The 25,760-nt window shown below is 43.4% G+C and overlaps 1 protein-coding gene across 1 annotated transcript in view; it reads left to right on the forward strand.

Moving 5' to 3' along the window:
• The first annotated feature begins 3,090 nt into the window (after positions 1–3,090).
• The window catches only part of IFNAR2 (interferon alpha and beta receptor subunit 2), a 33,878-nt gene continuing 11,208 nt past the window's right edge, over positions 3,091–25,760 (forward strand). Inside the window, exons 1-5 of the mRNA XM_065416200.1 lie at positions 3,091–3,175; positions 16,531–16,624; positions 22,855–22,896; positions 23,227–23,356; positions 25,195–25,370. Of these exons, the coding sequence (XP_065272272.1) occupies positions 16,582–16,624; positions 22,855–22,896; positions 23,227–23,356; positions 25,195–25,370 (391 nt within the window). The 5' untranslated portion in view covers positions 3,091–3,175; positions 16,531–16,581. The remainder of the gene's footprint in view (positions 3,176–16,530; positions 16,625–22,854; positions 22,897–23,226; positions 23,357–25,194; positions 25,371–25,760) is intronic.

Genomic DNA, 25,760 nt, shown 5'->3' on the forward strand with positions numbered 1-25,760 from the left:
ATCGACTCTTGCTTTATGAGTACAAGTTGACGCCACTTCTGCTCTTCAGCCCGCGTTTCAGCACGCAACTTCTCCTCTTGAGCACGCGATTTCTCCTCTTCAGCCCGCGATTCAGCACGCCACCTCTCCTCTCGCTCATATTGGGCTTTTTTAAAATCAGTCATTGACTGCCTCCACGCATTCTGCTGTGCTCTGTCAGCGTTGGAGGCAGTCTGTAGTTCAGTGAACATTTCGTCACGCGTCCTTCGCTTCCTTCTTCGAATATTCACTAGCCTCTGTGAAGGTGAAACATTTGCAGCTGGTGGAGGAGAAGGGAGAGTTGTTTAAAAAAGATACATTTTGGAGAACAATGGGTACACTCTTTCACGTTAGATTTTGCTGTTCACATCACACAGCACATGTGCTTTCGTTACAAGGTCGCATTTTTACTCTTATATTGAGGGCCTGCCGGTTTGGTGTGAGAGATCACTCACGCAGTGCCAGGCCACAGATTTCAGCTTGTAGGCAGCCATGGTAAGACACAGTCTTTTGGCTTTTTTAACCTTGTTAACAAGTGGGGATGGTTTAAAACAGTACTGCTCTCATTAACCATACCAAGCACCCGTTGGGTTGGCCATTTAAAATGGGTTTGCAATGTAAAAGGAGGGGCTGCGGTTTCAGGTTTAACATGCAGCACAAACCCAACTAACTCCCCTCCCCCACACACCCAATTCTCTGGGATGGTCACTTCACCCCTCCCCCCCACCGCGTGGTTAACAGCGGGGAATATTTCTGTTCAGCAGAGCAGGAAGGGGCACCTCTGAATGTCCCCTTAATAAAATCGCCCCATTTCAACCAGGTGACCGTGAATGATATCACTCTCCTGAGGATAACAAAGAGCGATAAGGAATGGATGTTGTCTGCATGCCAGCAAACACCGGGACCATACGCTGCCATGCTTTGTTATGCAATGATTCCAGACTACGTGCTACTGGCCTGGCGTGGTAAAGTGTCCTACCATGGCGGACGGGATAAGGCAGCCCTCCCCAGAAACCTTTTGCAAAGGCTTTGGGAGTACATGAAGGAGAGCTTTCTGGAGATGTCCCTGGAGGATTTCCGCTCCATCCCCATACACGTTAACAGACTTTTCCAGTAGCTGTACTGGCCGCGATTGCCAGGGCAAATTAATCATTAATCATTAAACACGCTTGTTTTTAAACCATGTGTAATATTTACAAAGGTACACTCACCAGAGGTCCCCTGTGTGCCCACAGGGTCTTGGGTGAGTTCGGGGGTTACTGGTTCCAGGTCCAGGGTGACAAACATATCCTGGCTGTTGGGGAAACTGGTTTCTCCGCTTCCTTGCTGCTGTGAGCTATCTATGATGTTCTCTCCATCCTCATCTTCCTCGTCCGCCGAACCCGCTTCCCTGTCTCCAGTGAGGGACTCATAGCACACGCTTGGGCTACTGGTGGCTGCACCCCCTAGAATGGCATGCAGCTCCTCGTAGTAGCGGCATGTTTGCGGCTCAGCCCCGGACCTTCCGTTTGTGTCTCTGGCTTTGTGGTAGGCTTGCCTTAGCTCCTTAATTTTCACGCGGCACTGCTGTGCGTCCCTGTTATGGCCTCTGTCCTTCATGGCCTTGGAGATCTTTTCTAATGTTTTGCCATTTCTTTTACTGTTTCGGAGTTCGGCCAGCACTGCTTCATCTCCCCAGATGGCGATCAGATCCCGTACCTCCCGTTCGGTCCAGGCTGGAGCTCTTTTGCGATCCTGAGACTGGGACTGGGACTCCATCACGGTTACCTGTGCTGATGAGCTCTGCATGGTCACCTGTGCTCTCCACGCTGAGCAAACAGGAAATGAAATTCAAACGTTCGCGGGGCTTTTCCTGTCTACCTGGCCAGTGCATCTGAGATGAGAGTGCTGTCCAGAGCGGTCACAATGAAGCACTGTGGGATAGCTCCCGGAGGCCACTAATGTCGAATTCCGTCCTCACTACCCAATTCCGACCCCCATAAGGCCGATTTTATCGCTAATCCCCTCGTCGAGGTGGTGTAAAGAAACCGGTTTAAAGGGCCCTTTAAGTCGAAAGAAAGGGCTTCGTCGTGTAAACGTGTCCAGGCTTAAGTCGACTTAACGCAGCTAAAGTCGACCTAAACTCGTAGTGTAGACCAGGCCTTAGTTGTGTGGACGGGTGCAGGGTTAATTCGATTTAACGCTGCTAAATCCGAATTAAAGTCATAGTGTAGACCAGGCCTGAGACAAACCTCCTGTTTTAGGCATATATGAGTTGAAAAGAGAGGTGAGGGACTAGGGATCAAACAGAACAGTACTTCCTCATCATAAACAAAGAAAGATGCAACATCAGTAGCTAAGCCAAGTTATGCTGCATGCCCTGAGAATTCCAGTTATACTAAATATTGATACTGTGTTTCTGAGAAATACACCAAGTATTGACAGTGCAGCTGAGAGTCTGGCTACATAATGGGGAAGCAGAGTGAAGTGCAGTAGTAGGGGAGATCTGAGGTGGGGCTATGTGTGTGAGGGGGCGCTGAGTGTGGTGGGGTGTGTGGTGAAGAGTGTGGTGGGTGTGCAGAGGGTTGGGGGATGCTAATAGCTGAGTGGCAAGGGTTTGGGGGGAGTGAAAGGTGTATGGGGCTGGATGGTGTCATTGGGTGTGTATGGGGATGTTGGGCAAGTTGTGGTGTCTGATTAGAGGATTTGTAGGGGCTGCTGGGGGTGGTTTGTGGTCGGGGGCTGTAGGGATCTATGAGGCGGGTTGTGGTGGGTGGTCAGAGGATCTCTAGGGGAGTGTTGGGGGGTAGTGGTGGACTGGCAGGGGGCTGCCAGCATATGCGGTTATGGGGGGGAAGGGGCTGTGGCATATGCGGGGCTGGCTCCCCCCGCAGGCTCACGCACCGGTCACGGTTCTCGCTCTTCTCGGGGAAGCGAGTGGCTCCGCAGCAGCATCTAGGGGAGCCCAGCCAGCAGGCCCAAGGCAGCGCAGCCCTGCCCGAGAGACTCGCCCCTGGCCCGGGGTTGGGATGTGCAGATGCCTGGAGCTCCGCCCCGCCCCCGTCTCCCCCCCGGCGATGCAGATCCCGCCCAGGCGCTTTCGCTTTCGCCCCAGTCCCGTGTCGCCATGAAAAGCTGCCGGGGCCCCCGGCTCCTAGCAGGACCGCGCTGCTGCCAGGTACAGGGGGCGCTGGGGAAGCAGGCGAGCGGATTTCCCGCCAGGGTAGGGGCCGGTCCCCTTGTCTCCCAGCCCCGGCTGCGGGCTCCTCCTCCAGCCCCGGGCGTGTGCTGCCGCCCCCTGCCGCGCTCGGCTGGCAGCGGGGCTGGGGCCCTGGGCCGGAGGCTGCAGCTGGGGCCCCCGAGCGCGCCGCTTGCTGCCCCGGGGTTGTGGCCGCCCCGCGCGGGGTAGCGCCAGGCTCTGGAACGGCGGGGGGTCGCTAGGAAAAGGCCCCTGTTTCCAACCAGAGACGCGGGAGAGGGGCTGGCTGGGGTCTTACGGCTGGGAGTGATTGGTGGGCCTGGCACCGAGCAGAGATTTCCGTACACCCCCCGCCCCCCAAGTGGTCAACTAGTTACATCGCAGTGTTGCCAATGTAGTCATTATTTGGAAATTTGAATTGAAATTGAAATATTAATACACACTTTTAAAAGCACATGCAGCGTATGATACAATGCTTGTACCTGAAAAAGTATAATAGGGTTGAAAAGTATGAACAAAGACCAGCTTCCTCATACAGCTGTTGATTTTTCTGACAATGTTGGCACATTCGTTTCTGCAATGTTGGCCAACCTTATAATTTCAAATTATGATTTGTAAGGTAGGTCTGAATGAGCTCTCCCTGACAGCTAGTGATGAGCCACTGGTGGGTGGAGAGGCTTCAGGACCAGACTGTATTTACATGACTCACCTACTCTGTCTAGGTATCCAGCAGACAGAGCTGTGTTGCCCAAGTGGCCCATTTTGGCTGGTGGTGGGTTACAAATCACTTTAGTATTGAATGTGGGGGTCATGAAATGTTATCCTTATTGTATGAGTAAAGGGCAGCAGAACTAAACTTAGCCTGTCCTGATTGAGGGGTTCACCCTCAATGCTTAATTTTGCCAGGGCTGAGCCCCGACATCTTTAGGCTTGGCAGTTCATAGCCCTGGGACCTCTGGGCTTGCCACATCAGTTATGAAAGTAATGAACTTGCTTGAGCTCCGGCACCTCTTTCATTATAAATTAAGTACTGATCACCCTCAACTGAACTGCACTTGATAAGCAAGGGGTTTGGATGGCAGATCCCCGGAGAGTGGTGGGGGAGGATATGGGGGGAAGAGGGAGAGACAGGGATTTTGCTTGGTGGTGAGGGCTGTACCTAAGAATAACAGGCACTATTTGACTTGCCCCTCTCCCCTATTTAAAGATAGAACTTATTAGGTGCCAGAGAGAGTCTTTTGTTAAGTGAGCACTAAAGCTGAAATCAGTAATAATCAGGTCTAAGTGCTTAGACCTGCTGTGGGACAGTATTTCTGTGGAAAAGACAGCCCAGCCTGCACTCACTGTGAGGTTCCCCCACTGAGAGCTGAAATCACTGAGAGCTGGGTGGAACCTCAAGAGACCGACTCACAGAGGTCACAGTGGCAGGTGGCAGCAGAAGTTGATGGCACAGGGCCATCGGCAATGGGGTGGTGGAGTGAATAGTGGCATGACAAACAACAGCTGCCGGCGCGAGTGGCAAGCAACTGGAGGAACAAGCAAGGTGTCTTATCTGCACCTCCCAGGGTGGGAAGTGAACTCATGAGAAAGCACCTCTGAACTCTGGATCTTCACTGACCAAGGACAACAACTATGAGTGGGGGGGGGCGGTAGAGGGAGAAGGGAGGGGCATGTTGAACATTTGTTTGTTGTACTATTTTTAGTGACTTTGCTCCAGAATACTAGATTTGTGACTGAGAAACTTATATAAATATACATTTCCTAGTAGGCCAAGAGTTTTAAAACGCATTATTTGCCAGGATCATTATCTCAGATTGTTGCTATCTTGAGAGGTCATTATCTTGGGGAGTTTCTGGACTAAACATTATTATATTTTAATTAATTTTTACATAAGAATGGCCATATTCGGTCAGACCAATGGTCCATCTAGCCCAGTACCTTGTCTTCCAACAGTGGCCAATGTCAGGTGCTTCAAAGGGAATTAACAAAACAGAGCAATTATTGAGTGATCCATCCCCTGTCATCGACTCCCAACTTCTGGCAAGCAGAGGCTCTCAGAGCATGGTATGGCATCCCTGCCCACCCTGGCTAATAGCCATTGATAGAAATATCCTCCATGAACTTATCTACTTCTTTTTTGAACCCTTTTATAGTTTTGGCCTTCACAACATCCCCTAGCAAAAAGTTCCACAGGTTGACTGTATGTTGTTCTTTTGTTTGTTTTAAACCTGCTGCCTATTAATTTCATTGGGTGACCCCTAGTTCTTGTGTTATGTGAAGGAGCTTATTCACTTTCTCCACACCAGTCAAGATTTTATAGCCCTCTATCATATCCTCTCTTAGTCCTCTCTTTTCCAAGCTGAAAAGTCCCAGTCTTCTTAATCTCTCCTCATATAGAAGTGTTCCATACCCCTAATCATTTTAGTTGCCCTTCTCTGTACCTTTTCCACCTCCAATATATCTTTTTTGAGATGGGGCGACCAGAACTGCATGCAGTATTCAAGATGTGAGCATGCCACGGATTTATATAGTAAAAGTGGAGGAGCTTGGTTTGCCAGACCGATCAGCAAAGCCAATGCTGACAAACTATGTGAAAAGGCTGCAAAACACCAATCCTCTCGACTGCATCAACATGCAGAAAACCTTATAAGCCAGTCATTGTCAAAGCCAATTTTAGAAGTACTTAACCAGGCTGTTAAAAATGCTGGAGCCACAACACAGTTTATTCAAACAAACATGGCTGTCACATCATACTTTCTCTTTAAGCAACAGATACCACACACTACAAACTGGAGGCCAATGTTAAGTGCATTGTCATTTGTTAATCCTGAAGTTGGACACTGCTTCTGACCCAGACCAGCAAATGCTCACTATCTTTCTGCAATAAATTCAACTGACTGGTTAGAAGCATGCAGTGCAACAGTGAAAGACTCAGCCATTGAAAACCCATTCAGAAAATGTGCATACGTGGCAGATGAATGAAATGGGTGTCAAGTATTAAGTCACTGCATAAATTATCTTGATTGCAGTGATAGGCCAGTAGATTAATTTCTAGATGTTCAGGTTATAGAAGAGTCTTAGAAGAGTTAAATGCTTGTAAATTGAACCCTAAAGAGATGGCTGCTTGTGCATTTGATGGAGCTGCAAACTTCTCTGGAAGACATAGTGGAGTACAAGCTTTGCTCAGAGAAAAGTGCAACCCTAATCTCTCCAATACACACTGCAGAGGCCATCTACTCCAACTAGCACTAGTATGAGCTGCAGAATCTTCAAAGGCATTTGAAAAGCTATAAACTTAATGTCTTCATTATACTCTTTTTTCGGCAAGAGTCCAAAAGAACTGAACGTCTTGGAAAATATAGAAGATACACTGGGACTGAAGTTCAAATTAGTCCAACCTGGGAAAACCCGCTGGCTTTCTCATGAGTGATCCTTGGCTGTTGTCTTAAAATTACTGCAACCATTGTTATTGACTTTGGAAAGTATCTACCGAGATGGGACAAATCTAAGTAGTGAGGCTGGTGGACTGCTTTTGCTACTAAATTCAGAGAAGACAATCGCCCTTCTCTCTAATAAGTCTACTGTTGAAACCACTTGGGTCATTAAACAATGCCATCCGGGCATCAGCTACAACAGTAGTAGATCCCTGTCCAGAAATGGAAGCTACACTTGGATCAATCAGAGAGATATCCATTGAAAACATACTGGAAGAAGCAAAGACTTCCGTTCAGAAGTTGACTAATTAGGGCACTTCTATTGACTCCTTAAATGAAGAGGACAAGAAGTGTTTGTTAAGCCACCTGAAAAAGTAAAGTACACAGACTTGATTCTTACATCTCTACAACAGCAACTTCTGGATTCTATCAACCTCTACATAGCTTTTACAGATGCCTGTCTTATAGAACACCGACAGTTGAGTGGAGTGAGGCGCTACCTGCAATGGGGCTGCCATATGATCACGACAGAATAGAGAGTTTAAACACAGAGTGGAATATCATACGATGAACGAATGAAGATTTGACTTCAACGTCTTCTAGTTGTTCATCTAGCTAGTGGTTCGACCCAATTTTTGTGCTATGTTTCCTGGGATGAAAGAAGTAGGAATTCATCTCTTTCTAGTCCCAGTCACAACAGCTACAGTTGAGCATTCTTTTTCCTCATTGAATAGAATTTTGTGTTCTGAAAGAAATCACCTTCTGCTTGATTATGAGCATATCATGAAAGACTGGAAGAATTGGACACATAAGAAGCCACCAAAAATGAATGCAGTGCATTCGAGAAGTTCATTAACAGACTTGTGCAAAATTACAAGAAGAAACCAAGAAGGATGTAGATTTAGTGCTTCATAGTAGGCTTGTGTAGCCAATTTTAATTTGTATGATGATTTAAAAACATGAGTTAAATCTAATAAAATGGTTGTGAAACATTTTTCAGTTTTTACTATGGTGCAATACAACCCACCTTTGCCCTAACGATCTCGCCCCTCATTGGTCCTCACCCCTGCCCCATATTTTGAACACTTCCCCACCCCCAATTTCAATTCCTGGGGAAAACACTGGCACAGAGCCTGCTCAGGTTCGAGGTGTGGGTGGAGCAGGGATGTCTGGGGTTTTCCTCTGCTCTGTTGCAGACCTTAGATCTTCTGGGGGACAGAACTGTGACAAGCAGGAGAGATTGAAGAGCGGAGGCAAGTAGGTCATTTTACCTTCTCTCCTTGCTTGCTCTCCTGAGGTCTACCACACTGGAGGAGAAGCCCCTGCGAACATTAGGAGAAATACTGAGGATACCCTGCTCCCACCCCTCACCCCCCTATGTCCCTGGGAGCCTTAAGGCTTGTCTGCACTCGAAACACCACAGCGGCGCAGCTGCACTGTTGTAGTGGTTCAAGTGTAGACAGGACCTATGCAGATGGGAGGGGTTCTTCCCTCACTGTAGTTAATCCAGCTCCACACAAAGCAGTAGTTAGGTCGATGGAAGAATTCTTTCCTCAACCTAGCACAGTCTACACGAGCACTTAGGTCAGTTTAACTATATCACTCAAGGGTGTGGATTTTTCACACCTCTACCCTGAGCAACATAGCTGGATTAATCTAAATTTCTCGTGTAGCCCAGCCTTTAGGCTCATGGAGGCTAGCCCATGTGGCCCATGGGCCTTAATAAGTTTGTTTAACCTTTGACTATTTGCCAAGGGGCTGATGAGCTAATAGAGGTTGTGGGTCACTAAAGTAATGAACTGTTGTGGGGAGGAGTGGCCAAGCAATCTAAGACTCATGGGAGTTGAGGAAATGATGAGCCTCTTAAGGGCCCAAGGTGGACCAGGCCTCATGAGGCTCACAGGGATAGGGAGGTTGTCAGGGGGCTGGAGAGCTTACTAAAGCCATGTCTAACATAATGCGCTGCAGTAGTGCAGCTGTACCGATGCAACTGCATTGCTGCAGCGCCTCTGACAAAGACATGTTATGCTGATGGGAGAGAGCTCCCCCTTCGGCATAATAAAAAAGCTTCTGCCATTCACTACATCGGTGGGAGAAGCTCTCCCGCCGACATAGCGCTGGACACATGAGCGCTTATGTCGGTGCAAGTTATGTTGCTCGGGGGGGTGATTTATTCACACCCCTGAGTGACATAAGTTATGCTGACATAGGCTACATCTACACTAAAGCCCAAGTTTTGGAGGAGTCAAAGGCAACAGGTAAGGGAATGTTCACTCACTGGAACCCCTTTTGTGGGGACTAAGGAGCAATACAAGATAGCTGGGTGGAACGTGACAACGGTTCAAGACTCTCTTCTTGGGAGATGGGCAGCAGAATGTGGACAGAGACTTTTCCCCGGATTCTACTGATCCTCCAAGCCTCTTCCCAGGCATATTCCCACCCAACTTTCCCTTTCTGCAAGAGAGCCCCAGTCCTGTAGACATTAGGAGGCCAATTGGAGGGGAACCCCCTTCCTATCCATGTACTGATCTTGAAGGCCTGCAGAGGTTTAGAGGAATGGGACTTTTCAGTAGGTTTGCAGCAGGCAAATCTTTGTTCCTCTGGATATCTTTAAGTGAGAATAGTCAGTTAAAAGGGTGATGTTGTTACTGTTCACTTAATTTATGGTCCAGCTATCCTACTCCTGTTCATGGTTGTTTGGCCTGAAATATTACAGACACATATCAATGTTTTGAACATATATTACCATTCAAGATTGTTAAAGTTGAAAACAGCCAGTATTAGAAACCCAGGAAATTCAGAGTTGAGTTTGAATTCTCAAGTAGGACACTGATTTTCACTGAAGCAAGAACCATCCCCTTAGTTCTTTTCCAGTGAAGCCTGAGGCCTCATTTTCACTAAGAAGTTAGGTCAACCCATCTACATTACTCAGACTGAAAAATCCACACCCCTGAGCGATGTAGTTTTAAGCCGAGCTAACCCCGGTGTACACAGAGCAAGGTTGATGGAGGAATTCTTCCGATGACCTAGCTACTGTCTCTCAGTGAGGTGGATTGACTATAGCAACAGAGAATCCCTCCTGTTGCTGGTAGTGAGTGTCTACACTGACATGCTACAGCAGCATAGCTGCAGCTGTGTCACATTTTGAGTGTAGATATAGCCTGAGGCAACATTCCACAGTTCTGGACATAACTGTCAGTATTCCATTACATAGACTAGTCATCAGAACATGTGAATGCAATGGTTGCAGTGCCATTGGAGAAGTGAGGCTGTGGAAAACTTATTTCACCATTCTTTCCATTGGAATTTCAGTATCCATATACAGATCCAAACCCCCAAGTTTGCATTCTGTCATTGTGGACATAGGGAAACCCTTTTCAAAAGGGACATGTGCTCTGTTCTTTCAAGTATTAGAAGTTGAAAGGGAAATCATTAAGGATTGGTAATTGACAAATTCCTTATCCCAAAACTACAAATTTCATTAAAACTAACCAAAGCTTAATTTCAAAGTTAACTTGCATTTTTATAGCAATTTCTCAAAAAAAGTTTTATGCCCATAAATGTGTGGCTAAATCAGACTTGAAGAAACCAATAGATTATGGTATTTTGCCTCTTCCCATTATATTTTTAGATGTAAAGATGTCCACAGCAATGGCCTGTAGACCTCTTTTCAGCTTATTTTAACACACACAAGTCACCGCCAGATGTTTTAGATGGAGAACTGTAAAAATGATCCATAAATGAAGTCATCTGTGACAGATTGCAGTTTTCCCTGCAATTGATTTATCTCCCTGAAAGAGATCCAAATCAACAAATATTCTTCCTTAAGCTTAATTATAGAAAGGTAACACTGCAATACTTTGACTCCATTCAGAGAATATAATGTGGTTGCAATTCTAGTGGGGCAGAATTGTTATTTGAATGTAAGTCAGTGGCTTTCTCAACAGATGCAATTTTTAAAGTTTCTAGTATTTGGTGGTGGTTGTGGGCATTTTTTTTTAATTATAACATTTAAAAGTTTATATGCATTTTAAGAACATTTATGTACCTGCAAGCCTTTGCCTCTTTGTAAGAGGAATTTATATTGTCATAGGGATTGCTATTGTGCTTCTGAGTTTTTCTTTTCTGTAACAAAAAATATTTAGAAAGCGCTAGAGAAAGAAATAAAATGTTGAAAAGATGACCATTTGAGTTCATGAACTGTGAAGTAGGTGAGCATTAAATGCTGTAACTAGTCTTTTCAGATTTGAATTTCTCCCATTTTACAAAAGGGCAGATAAAATTCCTTTCAAGTAAGAATTTTTCCAGGTTGATGTATAACTTCAGAAGGACAGATTTATCCATATGTAATCCCTTATGCTACATCACAGATTATAATTAATATGCACTATAATTCCATAAGCAGTGTTTTCTGCTGCTGCTAAGCGCCGACTATTTATAAGAGACATTACATCCAAACAACTGAATGAATTGAGTTGACTTTTCTTAGGTTGCTACTGTTTCATTAATACTTGGAAATACATGTGTTATAGGGATGGTGAAACTACCTTCTGTTAATGCTTGGGGTATGCCTGTTTGTTTATGTGTTTAAGATGACCTGTCAATGTCAGGGAGGGACTCTAGAAAGTAAGAATTTATCTTAACACTTGCATTTATCTCCTCTTTGTACAGTACTAACCTGTTGGAGTGTAGTGTATCACTGTAGACTATAGCATTTACAGTGATATAAATTTGGATGATGTCACGGATGCAGCATTGTACTGATGTTTACCTCTGTATTATGTGTAATATTTTATTTAATGTTTAATCCCTTTCATTTATATTAAATGTTGTGTAATGTGTTCCTTGTAGTGTTTCTTCTGTCTGCTAAAGGCTCCTTTTTCATTCTTTGATATTCCCATTTTCATTCCTTTTTCTTCCTTTCCTACAGGGTTGTTTGTATGTGTATTTAGACCTTGCAGGTACAGAAATATGTATATGTGTGTGTGTGTGTTTAATTTAGTTCCCTGGATTAAAAAGTTTCAACACACCTCAACATGGCTGCTTAATACTGGTGGTTAGGGAACAGTAATTCAGTTAAGGAGGATTTTGAAATTTCAAAATCTGGTTTCATTCTGACATGGAACAAAACCAAAATTTCAAAGTTCTCCACAAAATTGAGATCCAAAAAAGTTTTGTTTCAGAAACATTGAAAAGGCATTTTGTTTTGACCTTTTCAAAATGTTTCTGATGCTCCCCAACCTGCCCAGAGTCCTAGCAACCCAGGAGGTGGGCAGGCTGGCAGGAAATCTGCCTGGTTTCTGTCAGAATTTCATCAAGACACATCTTCATAGAACATTTAGATTTTGCTGAATATGCTAATTCTGATGAAAAAATATTTAGTTGAAAATTTTCCCACAAGCTGTACTGCTTAATCACAAAGTACTGAATCTTGTTAACATGTAACTTGATTTCAAACCTGTATCATTTTAAAGGTAAATTTATTATTCATTGTATCATATGCCTGACTGTATGGACATGCCTGTTACTTTGGTTATTCAGCATAATATTTAGAGCAGAATCCTAAAGGTAACTAATACATCTACTTTGCATAGTACTAAATATTCAGTGCTTTGCTTGTATCTTGTGATTTATTGTAAGGATTAGGATTAAAAGAAATATATCCATGTTTTGGAAATTATTATGACATTTACAGTAATGCAGATGTTGTGCAAACTTGAAAAATGGTTTCATTCAGTAGCTGATCATGTCTTAGCCTTAAGCTTTCTGTTGAAGAGTTTTCCATCACTTTTCAAAACAAATATTCCATTGCTGGTTTAGGCACTGGTTCTAAAAATGTTTACATTTATGCTTGACTTTGCACACGAGTATTTTCACCGACTTCAGTGGACTACTCGTAAGTACAGATAAACATGTGCATAAATGTTTGCAGGATCAGGGCCTTGGGGCAAGATCCTGCAAAGTAGGGTTACCATATTTCAGCAAGCAAAAAAGAGGACGGGAGGAGCCCAGCCCTAGCCCCGCCCCATCCTGCCCTAGCCCCGCCCCTGCCCCTCCCACTCCCCCCCTCAGAACCCCCTACCTAAGCCTCCCTGCCTCTTGTCCCCTGACTGCCCCCTCCTGGGACCCCTGCCCCCATCCTAACTGGCTCCCTAGGACTCTACCCCCTACCTGTACCCTGACTGCCCCAACCCTTATCCACACCCCCACCCCCAGACAGACCCCTGGGACTCCCACGCCCCATCCAACCACTCCCCACCCCCTGACAGCCCCCCCCCCAGAACTCCCGACCCATCTAAACCCCTCTGCTCCCTGCCCCCTGACAGCCCCCCCCCCAGAACTCCCAAACACCCCTCCCCCCACTCTTTGTCCCCTGACTGCCCCCTCCTGGGACCCCTGCTCCTAACTGCCCTCCAGAACCCCACCCCCTACCTAAGCCTCCCTGTTCCTTGTCCCCTAACTGCCCCCTCCTAAGACCCCCCCAAATGCCCCCCAGCACCCTACCCCCTACCTGTACCCTGACTGCCCAAAACCTTATCCACACCCCCACCCCCAGAAAGCCCCCCCGAACTCCCGACCCCCCCCCCCCGTCTCTTGACTGCCCCCTCCAGAACCTCCCTGCCCCTTCTCCGACCCCCTGGCTCCCTTGTTGTTGGCCTTCGCCTAATGTCTCTGTGAGCTTGCTCAGGAAGGGCCTGAGCCGTTCGTCCCGGCACGCTGGGGAGCGGGGGAGGAGCTCCAGACTGCCGGAGGCGATCTGCGAATGTAGGGAGGGAGTGATCTCTGCTGCAGGGGAGAGGAGGAGGGGCTCTCTCTGGCTGTCGGAGCCCCATGTAAGTGGCACCATCCGGCCGGCTGCCCTGTTAGCCGCGCACGCGCTGCATGGGGGGGGAGAAGTCTGGACATTTACAAATTCCCCCCGGACGCTATTTTTAGCTCAAAAAGCCGGACATGTCCGGGGGAATCCGGACGAATGGTAACCCTACTGCAAAGAGGCTGCCTTGGGAAGCCCATTTTGAATAGATAGATAGATACCTTTGAAGGATTGGATCCTTAAATGACATGCTACTAAAGTGTACTTCTGCTCTTTAAAGTGACTGTAAAAATAGCATTGTGAGGTTCCATTTATTGTCTTTCAGTGGCATCTGTATGAAGTTTGCTCATTGCTGTTAAATATTTTCCTTAATGACTTGGATAATGGAGTGGATTATAACATTTGCAGATTACACCAACCTGGGAGGGGTTGCAAGCACTTTGGAGGACAAGATTAGAATTAATAATTATCTTGATGAATTGGTCTGAAATTAGTAAAGACAAGTGCATAGTACTATACTTAGGAAGAAAGAAATCAAATGTAAAATAGGAAATAACTGGCTAGACAGCAGTATGGCAGAAAAGGGTTATAATGGAGCACACATTGCATGAGTCAGCAGTGTGATGCTGTGGCAAAAAGGGCATATATCATTCTAGGATGTATTAACAGGAATGTCATTTGTAAGACACGGGAAGTAATTGTCCTGTGCTACTTGGCACAGGTGACGCCTCAGCTAGAGTACTGTGCCCAGTTCTGGGTGCACATACTTTAAGAAAGTCATGAACAAATTAGAAAAAGTCAGAGGAGAGCAACACAAATAAGAGGTTTAGAAAACATGACCTATGAGGAAAGGTTGAACGTATTGGACATGCTTAATCCAAAGAAGGCTGAGGACGGGGGGAAATATTTCTTTAAATATGGGAAAGATGGTTATAAATTGTACAGTTTGATTGATCAATTGTTCTGTTTGTCCAACAAAGGTAGGACAAGAAGTAATTGCCTTTATTTGCAGTAAGGGAGATTTAGGTTAGATATTAGGAAAAACTTTCTAACAGTAAGGATGGTTATTTCCTGGAACAGGATACATGGGGGAGCTGTATAATCCCCATTCTTGGAGGTTTATAAGAACAGGATAGATAAATATTTGAGTACCTGTAAGGAATGGCCTAGGTATACTTAATCCTGCCTCAGCACGGGGGGATGGATTTGATAGCCTCTCCAGGTTCCTTCCAGCCCTACATTTCTAGGATTTCTAAAAAGTAGAAAGTTGTTTTTTCTAACTGTCTAACTTGTAAACTTCCCCGAGACATGAAAGTAAAATGGTTGTTTCTGGCTCAAGCATTCTCACCAGAAATAATGATTCTTCAGCACAAATTATGCCCTCATTTATAGCTGTTCATTGAAAGCAATTAGGTTGCAAAAATGGAACTTAGTGCACTGTTTGGAACTTAAGGCTACATCCTGCAAGTATTATTTTACCAGTATTAAGATGGTAGAATAATTACATCTATGGCCAAGAGCAATATAATAGAGTTTATAATTTTGTGCATCTTGAATTTCCCCTCATGTTCCACATCTTTCCAGAAACATTCATTGTTATAACCACAGATTTTAATAGCATTTCACATACAGTCAAACCATTTTTAATGTTCACCTTTTTTATGTTGGATCTAGTGGCATAGTGCTCCCAACTGCCATCTGTCACAGTTCAGGGCATCTGCACCTGTATTTCCCCTCAGTGTTCCAGCAAGGGCACCCACTCTAGGGTCCCAGTTCCCCAGCAGTTCCCCCACTTGGATGGAAATGTGTTCCTCTCCCGTCTAACTGGGGTATTTCCAGGCTGCATCATTTCCTGCCTACATTGTGTTATCCTCGGCAGAGGCCGGCTGCCCAAACAGAACCTGCTTGCTTTCTCTTCAGATACCGTTAACAGGGTAATTGCTACAGCCTACTTTATTCTCAGTAAAAAACATTACCGAGAAAACATTTAAAACAATAAAAGAACCCACACACATGCTAATTAGCTTACCAGAGTTAACTTCTGTTGTTGTTGTCCTTCATAGCCGAAGATGACTCCAGCAGCTATTTTATGTCTTCTGGGTACAATTGTGGCTAAAAAGGCCAAGGAAAGAGTGGCAGTCCTTTCTGCATGAATTGCATACGTAGTGCGATACCGAGGAAGGGATTACAATCTGTGTCTCCTGAGTCTGCTGCTGTTTACAGCTCAGCCTCTGTGCCTCAAAATCCCTACAGCAGTTAATCTCAAATTGGGTATCCCCATCATTGACTGCTGCTTGCCAGAGTGATCTATCTGTTTCTGATGTCTCTAAGCATTAATGTTGCATTGTTTCAAATTACGCTTCAATGTGTCCTTGAAGCATTTCTTTTGGTCACTTTGTAGGCAGTTGCCCAATTTCAGTTTGCCACACTGCAACTACTTTGGCATCCTGGTGATGTCCATCCTTTACACTTGACCAGCCCAGAGTAATTGTGATGCAATAAGCATGGTTTCAATCCCTGTGGAGTGACTACTTCCAGAATCTCATTAATGGCAACTTTTGGAATTAGTAGACACTGGGTTTTTCTCCCCACGGTGTAGTTTGAAAATGGAGAATTGGAAGTGGGTCATTTGCATTCCCCAGGTACTTCCTAAGATATCCAGTTCACAGGTATTGTTCCAAAAAGTCCTTTGAAGTTTGTAAAAGCTTCCAGAGATTAGTCAGTCTCCAAGAGAAGGTACAAACATACAGGTCCACAATAACACAGACAGAATTGTGTTTTTAATACAATGAACCCCAAAGATGTTCAACTTAATTTGATAAAGTTCATTCAGAATATTGTCAGTCTGTCACACCATTTTCATATAAACCCTTAATGAAAATACTTCTTCTTTAAACAAATGTTTGCCTATGTTTATTTGAAACACTACAAACCCTGCTTATCTCATGTTAAAGATACTGTTTCATCCCAGTTCTCACACGACATTAAAGGTGTGATATCACCTCTTACTACAGAAGCCCTGTTGTGCTTTTATATCAATCATCCAGTAATTATGCTGAAGTTGATTTTGCTTGGTATAATTGCAGATCCAGAAGTAAAATGAGTACTTCACAATCAATAAGATGTGCTTCTAAATCATGATGGCAGTACTGATTGGACCACTGAGTTTTTGTCAACTTGGTAAGTTACTTAATTGTGTATACAGTACAAAGAAATAGCAGTGCTGATCATGCTAGTGGTCAGTAAAGATTCAATGGCATTTTTTATAAGAAGAGGGGTGCTCTGGAAGAACTTGTTGCATTCTGCATCCCTAAATTCCCCTGTACTTTCAGATGGATAGAGGATTTTTCATTTCCTGTCCTAAACTTTTGTACACTATTGCTGTATGATTTAAAATCATTGGAATTTATCAGAGTCCAGCAGGGTTAATACCCTAACATTATACAACTAAAAAATCTGGCTCATCTGCCATTTTAACAGGAAACTGCTTTGGCAGATTCATTTAACTCTGTCGAAAAAGCAACAGAATAAGCGGTGAATTTATTCGTCCTGAAGATTCCCCGTTTAACTTGCAGATCATATCCCTTTGCATTCTCATTCCTCCTCCTCTAATCTAAATCAGGATATAGCGTCTTCCAGTTTGTTGTTTCTTTTGCTATCTGAGGCCAGAACTACACACACACACACATTGTTTACCAATATCACTATTTTGGTTAAGGGTGTGATTTTAAAAAATAATATTGAAATAGCTTTGCTGGTACAATCCCCTGTATGAATGCAGTTATACTGGTATAAAAGTGTCTTCTACCACAATAGCTTATTCCTCTTCCAGTACGTGAATAAGCACTTTTATACCAGTGTAACTGCATCCACATTAGCAGGTTGTACTACTTCAACTGTACCAGTATAGTTGAAGTGGTACAACTTTGTATCTATGCAGGACCTCAATCATACTGAAGAAAGAGCACTCTATAAAGGAAAGTAGTAGCTGAAAGCTGGCACTGTTGCACAGGTGTAATTTGTAAAGCTGTGGGGGTGTTTTGTTTTGTTTTTTAAAAAAGGTCCAAAATGGCTGTTGTTGGTCAGCAACAGTAATGACTAAACCTTGTGATGACCTAAACAGAAAGAGCTCTCATCCATGATTATAGCTGTTTTGATCACTTCACACTAACTCAACAGATGTTCTAAGCTTCAGAGTGATATTTGATGTCATTGTGTGTTCTACTTGTGGCATTGTGTCTGGAGGGTGTTGTGCTGGGATATTTGTGTTGATTTGTGTGTGTGGTGAATGAGGGGCACATGCTGTTGTGAGGGGGGTCGGTGTGTTTGGCATTATTGTGCATCCTTGTTATATGGGTATGTAACGGGGTGCACTTATCTCTTCTGAGCGCCCCCTTGGCCATGTGCGTGCCTGCACACTCACTCCTCTCTCTCTCCGATTGTCCCTCCTCTGGAAACAATGTCTTCACCCTCTTGGGGCTTCTTGGCTACAGCTCTCCATCTGGGCCACTATAGTTCAGTTCCCCCTCTGGGGTGCCTCACTGTCCAGGCCACTTCTCCCAGTGGCTAATGGGCGGGCGGACCCAGGCCCACTTACTACTCCGGGTCCCAGCCCAGGGACACTGTAGATAGCAGCTGTCGCTGTGTCCCTTTATCTAAGTCATGCTGCTGCTCTAATTCCCGGGCCACTTCCCCGTGGCCCTGTGCCATCTTCACCCTTACCTCAGGGCCTTGTCCTGATGGAGTCCCCACAACCAGCTCAAGGCTCCTTCTCGCTCTCCCTGGCTTCTGGCAGCACTACCTCATCCGAGGTCCTGTACCTCTGTCAACCAGCCACACACCATCCATACTCCTTCAGCTCCTGCAAGGAACTGAACTCCCTATGGCCCTGCAGCTCTTCTTATACTAGGCTGCTGGGCCCTGATTGGCTGTGTCCCACACAGCCACTCTAGACAGCTTGGAGGACCCTCTCCACTGCCCTTTTTTGGGGTGGGGTATGGCAGGGCCTCGAGGTCTCTAGCAGGGGGCCTCAGAGGGTCTGGTGTACCCCGTCACAGGGTAATTGTGTTGGTTGGCGTCTAGGGAACTGTGCTGGGAGATTTGTATTGACTTGTGTGGATGGCGGTTGGTGCACAGGTATGGCGGTTGGGCCAACTAATCCACCAGTGGTGCAGTCTCCCTCATACAACTAATGAAATTGCTGAATGCAAATTAGCTGTAGAATACAGGTATACCGCACAAGTTTAATTTACAGTATCTGTACACCACACTGTATAATTTGTAAAGTCAGACTAGCTGAAAACTTAATAATTGGATGGTAAAAGACGGCAAAACCCAGTGATGGTTTAGCCTGGTGATATTCTGAACAAAAAGAATCCTCTACCATTCTTGTGGCTGCTTGCATCGCTTCACATTGGCTCAGCAGACGTTTTAGGTTTCATAGTGACACATAGATTTACATTCCTGGAATCTTATTATATTGCTGACAAATATGATTTCATGTTAAGGCTTGCCAAGTTTCTGTTGATGTAAGGAAACTCGGTTGTTGAGGGCAATGTGAATTCTCCAGAATAGGAATTTCAACCATTGTGCTTGCCAAAGAAGTTACACTTTAAAAAAATATTAACTGTTGAGGACAGAGACTAAACCTTCTACAAAATTGATACGTTTTATAGCTGTAGTTTTAGTTACTATTTTTTAAATTAAAGATAACTTTTATCAACAATAGTGTTTATCTTCTTACAGAAGTGGTAGGGCCTCATCCAACTCCCACTGAAGTCACTTGAAAACTTTCTATTTATTTCGTTGGAAGCTGTATCAGTATCCTAACAAGGCAGTAGTAATATTATTTTATTTGTGTAGTGGAAGCACCCAAAATATACTAGCTGCTACATCTATGGGAAGAGAGAGTTCCTGCCCCCAAAAGCTTAAAATCTTAACTTATATGTTACTCTACATATTATAAAAGTGATAGCAATTATTTATTTTTAAAGCAGTGTTTTACTATTCATCCCACTTGACCAAACTTTATAAAATAGTTGATAATCTAATGCAGGAAATAAATTGTTCTAGTTCTCTTGACTTTCTACTCTCTTTAACCACCGTTCTATTGTGGATTTTTGTTGTGCAGTCATAGTGAGGAGGCAAGAGTGTGACAGGAAGGATGTCTTGTGGTTAAGTCACAGACTGGAACTCAAGAGAAAAGGTTTCTGTTGGGCACCACCACCGATTTACTGTGTGATTTTGAGCAAATTGCTTAATCTCTGTGTGCGTCAGTTCCCAAGGATACTGGGAGAATAAATTTATTATGTGCGAGGCATTTAGTTACGATAGTGAAGAACATCACAGAAATGTCTATAAATACATTTGTCTGCAGTTTCAAGGATTCTACACTGGTATCTTATTGTTTAATTTCAGTAATTAGGACACTTCATTTATACTATAATAAGAGCAATTAGGGGGTATTTCCAGGAAATAATTAGACTGGAAGTCTTTCTCCATGTACAATCAAATGTTATACTGTATTACATGTAGCATTATAAGCATGCATGATTGAGTTAAAAGTTTGTCTTTTCAATTGTAGCAAGTAATTTGCTATTTCAGAAAATATTTTTAGACCTCTGGGGACATTTCACTTTATTTTGTATCTCATTTGTCTTCATTGTGATCATGTAGTTTATTTCACTGCTAAGTTGTATATCCCTCCTCTCATAGACTGACACTTTTAAATTAAAACAAGAATTACTTTCCCTAATAGAATATTCAGACAATTAATACAAAAATGTTACTAACTTATATCAATGCTGGATAATTCCTTCCAATGTGCCCAAGCTTATTAACCTCCTTCTTAACCTGGGCTGATGTCCCACTAGAATCTTGAACCCACTTTGATTTAAGGTGGGTTTGCCTTAATTTACAGTCCTCCATTCAGTGGTCATGTATTTTAAGTTTTGTCCTAAGACTCCTTTCATCCTTTCAAAATCTTCCATGCTGTGACTTTTGTTAAAAGCTTAAAATGGTTATATTATTATTTATTGTAGCATCTAGGAGCCTTAGCCCTGGACCAGAACCCCATTGTTCTAGGTGCTGTACAAACAAAATAAAAAGGTTGTCCAAGCCCCAAAGATCTTACAAATGAAGTATAAGATAGGAAGTATAACAGGTAGATACCAACAAGCAGGAGTATTAAAAAAAAAAAAAAAAAGAGCCAATGTTGGTCAGCATGATAGGTAGTGGTATCAGTGCAACAGTGGCCTACTTGTTGATTTTTTGGAGGCATCACGGTAAATGAGAGTTTTAAGGAAAGATTTGAAGGAGGACGATGAGGTAACTTTGTGGGTGTTTATGGGGAGCTCTTCCCAAGTGTGAGGGTCAGGATGGGAGAAGGTACAAAGGTGCTTGTTTGAAAATTTAACAAGTGGGCAGTGGAGGCTGGCATTATTGGCCAGTTGAAGGTGGGGGTTGACATCTGAATATAAATGAGAGATGGTAAGGAGGGTGGGGATAGACCATGAAGGTCTTTGAAAGTGAATACAAGCAACGTACATTTGATGCGATAAAGAAGAGGGAGCCAGAGAGGGGTAATGTGGTCAAAGCAATGGGCTAAGGGAATGATATTTGCAGCAGCATTCTGAGTGGATATGAGTGGGGCAAGACTGCGTTTTGTCGAGGCCAGAGTAAAGGATGTTGCAGCAGTTGAGACACTAAATGATGAGACTCTAGATGAGGGTTTTAGCTGTGTGGATGAAAGGAAAGGGCATATTTTAGAGATGTTTTGCAGAAAGGATCTGCAAAATTTAGACATAGCTGGGACATGGGTACCTAGAGAGAGGTCCGAATTGAAGATGATGCCCAGGTAATAGGCCTGGCTGACAGGCAAGATGCTGGTGGTGTCCACAGTGATCGAGGAAGGAGGGAGCGTGGATGGCTTTTGTGGAAAGATTCAGAGCTCAGTTTCAGCCATGTTGAGCTTCAGCTAACAGCTAGAGCCCTGCACGCATACAAATTTAGATCCGCGGATATAAACCTGTATCTGCAGAACCACACGGCTCTCCCCAGAACCCGCAGCGGCGAAAGGAGCAGAACGTGAGGCCACCGCTCCCAGGAGCCAGCGCCCCAGTGCAGCTGTACCACCCTCCAGCCCTGCCCACTGGGGTGGGCACCAGGCTCACCAGCAGCTGTCCCTGGTCTCGCTCTTGTGTTCAAGCGGCACGCACGCCCCCAGACAGGAAATGCAGACAGCTGCATGGAAGGGATGGGGGCAGGGCTGGGAACGGAGCAGCGGGTGGTACAGCCACGCTGGAGGAGCTGCCGGCCTGGGCCACTGGCTCCTGGGAGCGGCGGCCCCACGTTCTGCTCCTTTCGCCACTGCGGTTCCCGGGACAGCCCTGCGGTTCCGCGGATACTGATTTATATCTGTGAGTATCCGCATCCGCAGAAATAAATTTTTATCCACGCAGGGCTCTACTAACAGCTAAACATCCACAAGGAGATGCCAGAGAGACAGTTGAGATTTTAGTTTGGAAAGAAGGAGATAGGGATTAAGGTAAATGAAAGCAGTGAATTACATGTTGCAACTGCTAACAAGCTACAATATTTCAGAAGTCCACACTCCTGACATGTAGCCACCAAGGCACATGTGAACATATCACACCAATATTCCTCAAGTACTACTGGCTCCATATCCCTTTCCAGATAGAATTTTTAAGGCCTGGGCACTGACTTGCCAGGTACTTAATAGGTTGGGGTCTGAGCTACCTCAAAAACCAATTATCCATTCACAACCCTCCATGACAGTGCTCTAAAAGAACTTTTCAACTAGGGTGACCCAAGCTAAGATTGTTGGGTCTGTGGAGCAGAGTATTTTCAGCAGCAGGAACCTGGCTAAGTAATACCTTACCAGGGGAGATCAAAGTGAGCCTGAGTGACAGTGTACATGGATCTGAATGATCCAGGAAAATGCCATCCCACATTCTGGAAGATTGGAGGAGAGAAAGAAGATGGCAAGATGGGGGGAAGAGTAAGAAAAAAGCACCCACACATACATACATACTGGGGACAAGGGAGGCTGTGAGAACATTTCCATTTACTGGGGCTGTCTTTAATTATTATATAGTGCTTAAATATCACAATGATATGCAATTTAGAAACACCTGAGCTATCGCTGATCACCTCCTTAAGGATAGTAATGGAAAAGCATTTGATACAGAAAGGAAATAATTCAAGTGCAGTTTCATCAAGAAAAAAATGGTATAATCTGAAAGGAAAATGATGATAGAGATAGAGAACAAGATTAGTATCACTAATAGTAAATGAATAAGAACTCTAATTTATCATTGACAAATACTGTAGAACACACATGTACCATTTCTCTAATGAATAAATATATATACACATGTTTTCATTTCCAGTGTACCTCAGCATTTTGACCACTACTTTGTTCAGCTTGCCAGGTAAGAATTTTTATTGTATTTTAAGCACAATCCTTGAAATAGCTCAAAAGATGTGTATACTTCCATCCGGCATCCTTTTGACTTCATTGTGCATTTCCATGTAAGAAAGCTATATGGATAATATCCTGCAGGACAGTCCCATGCACTTGTGCCTCCAATGCAATGAATGTGCAATTTAAAATGACTTCATCTTCAATCTTGTAGTTTTCTTATCTTTTTGGGGGCTGATATTTAACTAATTGGTGAGTAGAATTACCATGTATAATGGTATTGCATTTGCTGTCCTTTTCGAATGCTTCTTAATCTTAGCAACTTTTTCTTTTAATCTAGAAGCATCTGTGATAAATCCACCTCAGAAGTTAACAATGGACTCTCAGAATTTCCAGCACATTTTATTATGGGAACCAGGAAGTAATACAACTATGCCAACATACTATAATGTGAAATACATAGGTCTCAGGTTTGTTTCCTTTCATACTGTACATGAATTTGTACTTTTTCTTACTTAGTAGTCAAAATATTGTATTGACTATTTTGTTTTCCAAATAGATTTTCTGAAATTTGCCATTCATCGGATACAAGGGAAAGAATTAGGTTTTAAGATATGAGTAGCTATGTGAACAATTTTAAACAAGTACACATTAATTCCTAGAGCAAATTTGTACATGGAAGAAACCTGTATTTATCAAAGGAATGATAACTTCCGCTTTTGTTGATAATTTCTGTTACATTCTGTTCTTATTCTTTCATCAGTGCAAAGTACTGTACCTTAACTGAGAGATTGGGCCACGAGCCCTTTGGAAGTGTGATGGATTGGCTGACTGGGGCTGAGCCATACTATATTTGATAGTGCATGTGTGCAGAGCACACTGAGCTTTAAATCAAATATTTTTCAAACTGGTGATAACATATGTGCTGAGTGCCCCACATAATCTGGGACACTGGGCATATAACAACACCGAACAAAGGTTAGATAACTATAAATAAAAATAAATACAGTTAAACTATTTTTTTGTTTTCCTTTTTGGATTTCACTCCAAACTCTCCCTTTTCCCAGTGTAACACTGTTCAGTTCCTGTTCTCCCACCCCACTCCAGAATGCCTCATTCTGTGCCATAACAGGTACCAGGAAATTTGGCAAGCCAACAGACACTGCCAATAAGAGGTTACCTAAATGGTATTAAAAAAAAAAAAAAGACATCCACATTTTTTAAAAGAACAATTTTATAACCTTAAGAATATAAAATAAATTAAACTTTTCAAGAACATACCATGTCATGTTTTAAATGCTGCTTACCTTTGATGTTCCATAATGCAGTGTGGCTTCCTACTATTTTTGTCATAACAGAAATATGATCTGTGTCATCATTACAGAACTCGAGACATTGGAAGAGGAACCTGAAATGGGATCCCATCTGGGTGCTCAATGTTATATGTCAAATGCTGTTCTGTCTCAGGCTGTCTTGAGACATGCAAACAACTTTCTGGGTTAAACTATTTTTTTTAAATAATCCTTTGCAGGTCACATTTAAGTAAAAAGGATTCTCCCGCATTCTATTTATTATTTGTAATACAGTAGCATGTACGGACCCATCTCCGATTGGAGCCCTATTGTGCAATGCAGTGTGAAAACACATAATAAGAGAGTCCTTGCCCCAATGAGTTAACATTTTAAATAGAGAAGATGAAGGGTTCAGGAGAAGCGGAGTATGACCTACAAGCAGAGTGAAAAATGTGAGGGGCTGCAAACATTGTTAGTTTCCAGATTTTGTCGTGGTTGTGTTTTGATTTTGGGTAGGGTTATATTGAGAAGAAATTAGTGTGTACATAACCTATATGGACCAGGAATGGAGCCAATATGATCCTAAAACAGATTAAGCAGATTGGGGTAGCCTTTTGAGAAGAGGAGCAAGTGGGGTCCCTCTTCAGGAAGTTTATTTTATGTTGCCGAGGTGAGTGGGAGATCCTGTGCAAAGCTTATGACTGACACTTCTTGTATATCATTTTTGTTTTTATCCCTTAATCATTCTGGTTTGTTGTGGTCTGAGATTTTGTTTTTTCAGGTTTCTTTGTCAAACATGTACCTTTCTTCCACTCCCCATGTAGGTACACTGTAAATAAACCATACGGATTTTACTAGTCTTTGTCGTTTTGATTATTTTTGACACTGTTTAAGGTGAGAGCAGTGATCGCTTCATCCAGTGCATCTCTGAGTTTTCATGTTACTCTCCAGAGGTACAGTCACAAATCAGAAGATCCTTTGAACAACACTGATTTTTTTTTTCTTTCTACTTAAAGTGGATCAGAAAAGGAATGGAAAATGGCTAAAGAATGTTCAAATACCACACACCTATTCTGTAACTTGACAAAGGAGTATGAAGAATATACTTCTACCTACATAGCAATGGTTCAGAGAATCACAAAACATGGAGAATTAAATTCATCTATTTTTGAATTCTCTCCATATAGCTCCAGTAAGTTTTCGCTTACTATTCTATTTTATCTGCATTTGTTCATTGTCTTGTTTTTATTCTCAGCTATACATAACCAGTGTTTTACTAATGGTACTATAAGTAACTCCAAAGTAATTTAGTTGGTGATATACTATTTTATGTTTTGAGCTAACCTATCATCTAGTGTACATATAATGTTTTATAATAAATGGAAAGCTATCTATACATAATACATGGCTTGAATAGTTCTTATGAATAGAAACAAGCAACGGTTTTGAAGGAAAAAGCAAATGTTGGAATAGATTTCCTTCCACTGTGCAGATATAAGAATCAATTTCTTTTATGTGTTTTTATTACAGACTTTTATAAAGGTGGTAGCATCATTTAGGGCATTTGAAAGTAGAAATTTAA

Source organism: Emys orbicularis, chromosome 1 (genome assembly GCF_028017835.1).
Source record: "Emys orbicularis isolate rEmyOrb1 chromosome 1, rEmyOrb1.hap1, whole genome shotgun sequence".
NCBI lineage: Eukaryota > Metazoa > Chordata > Testudines > Emydidae > Emys > Emys orbicularis.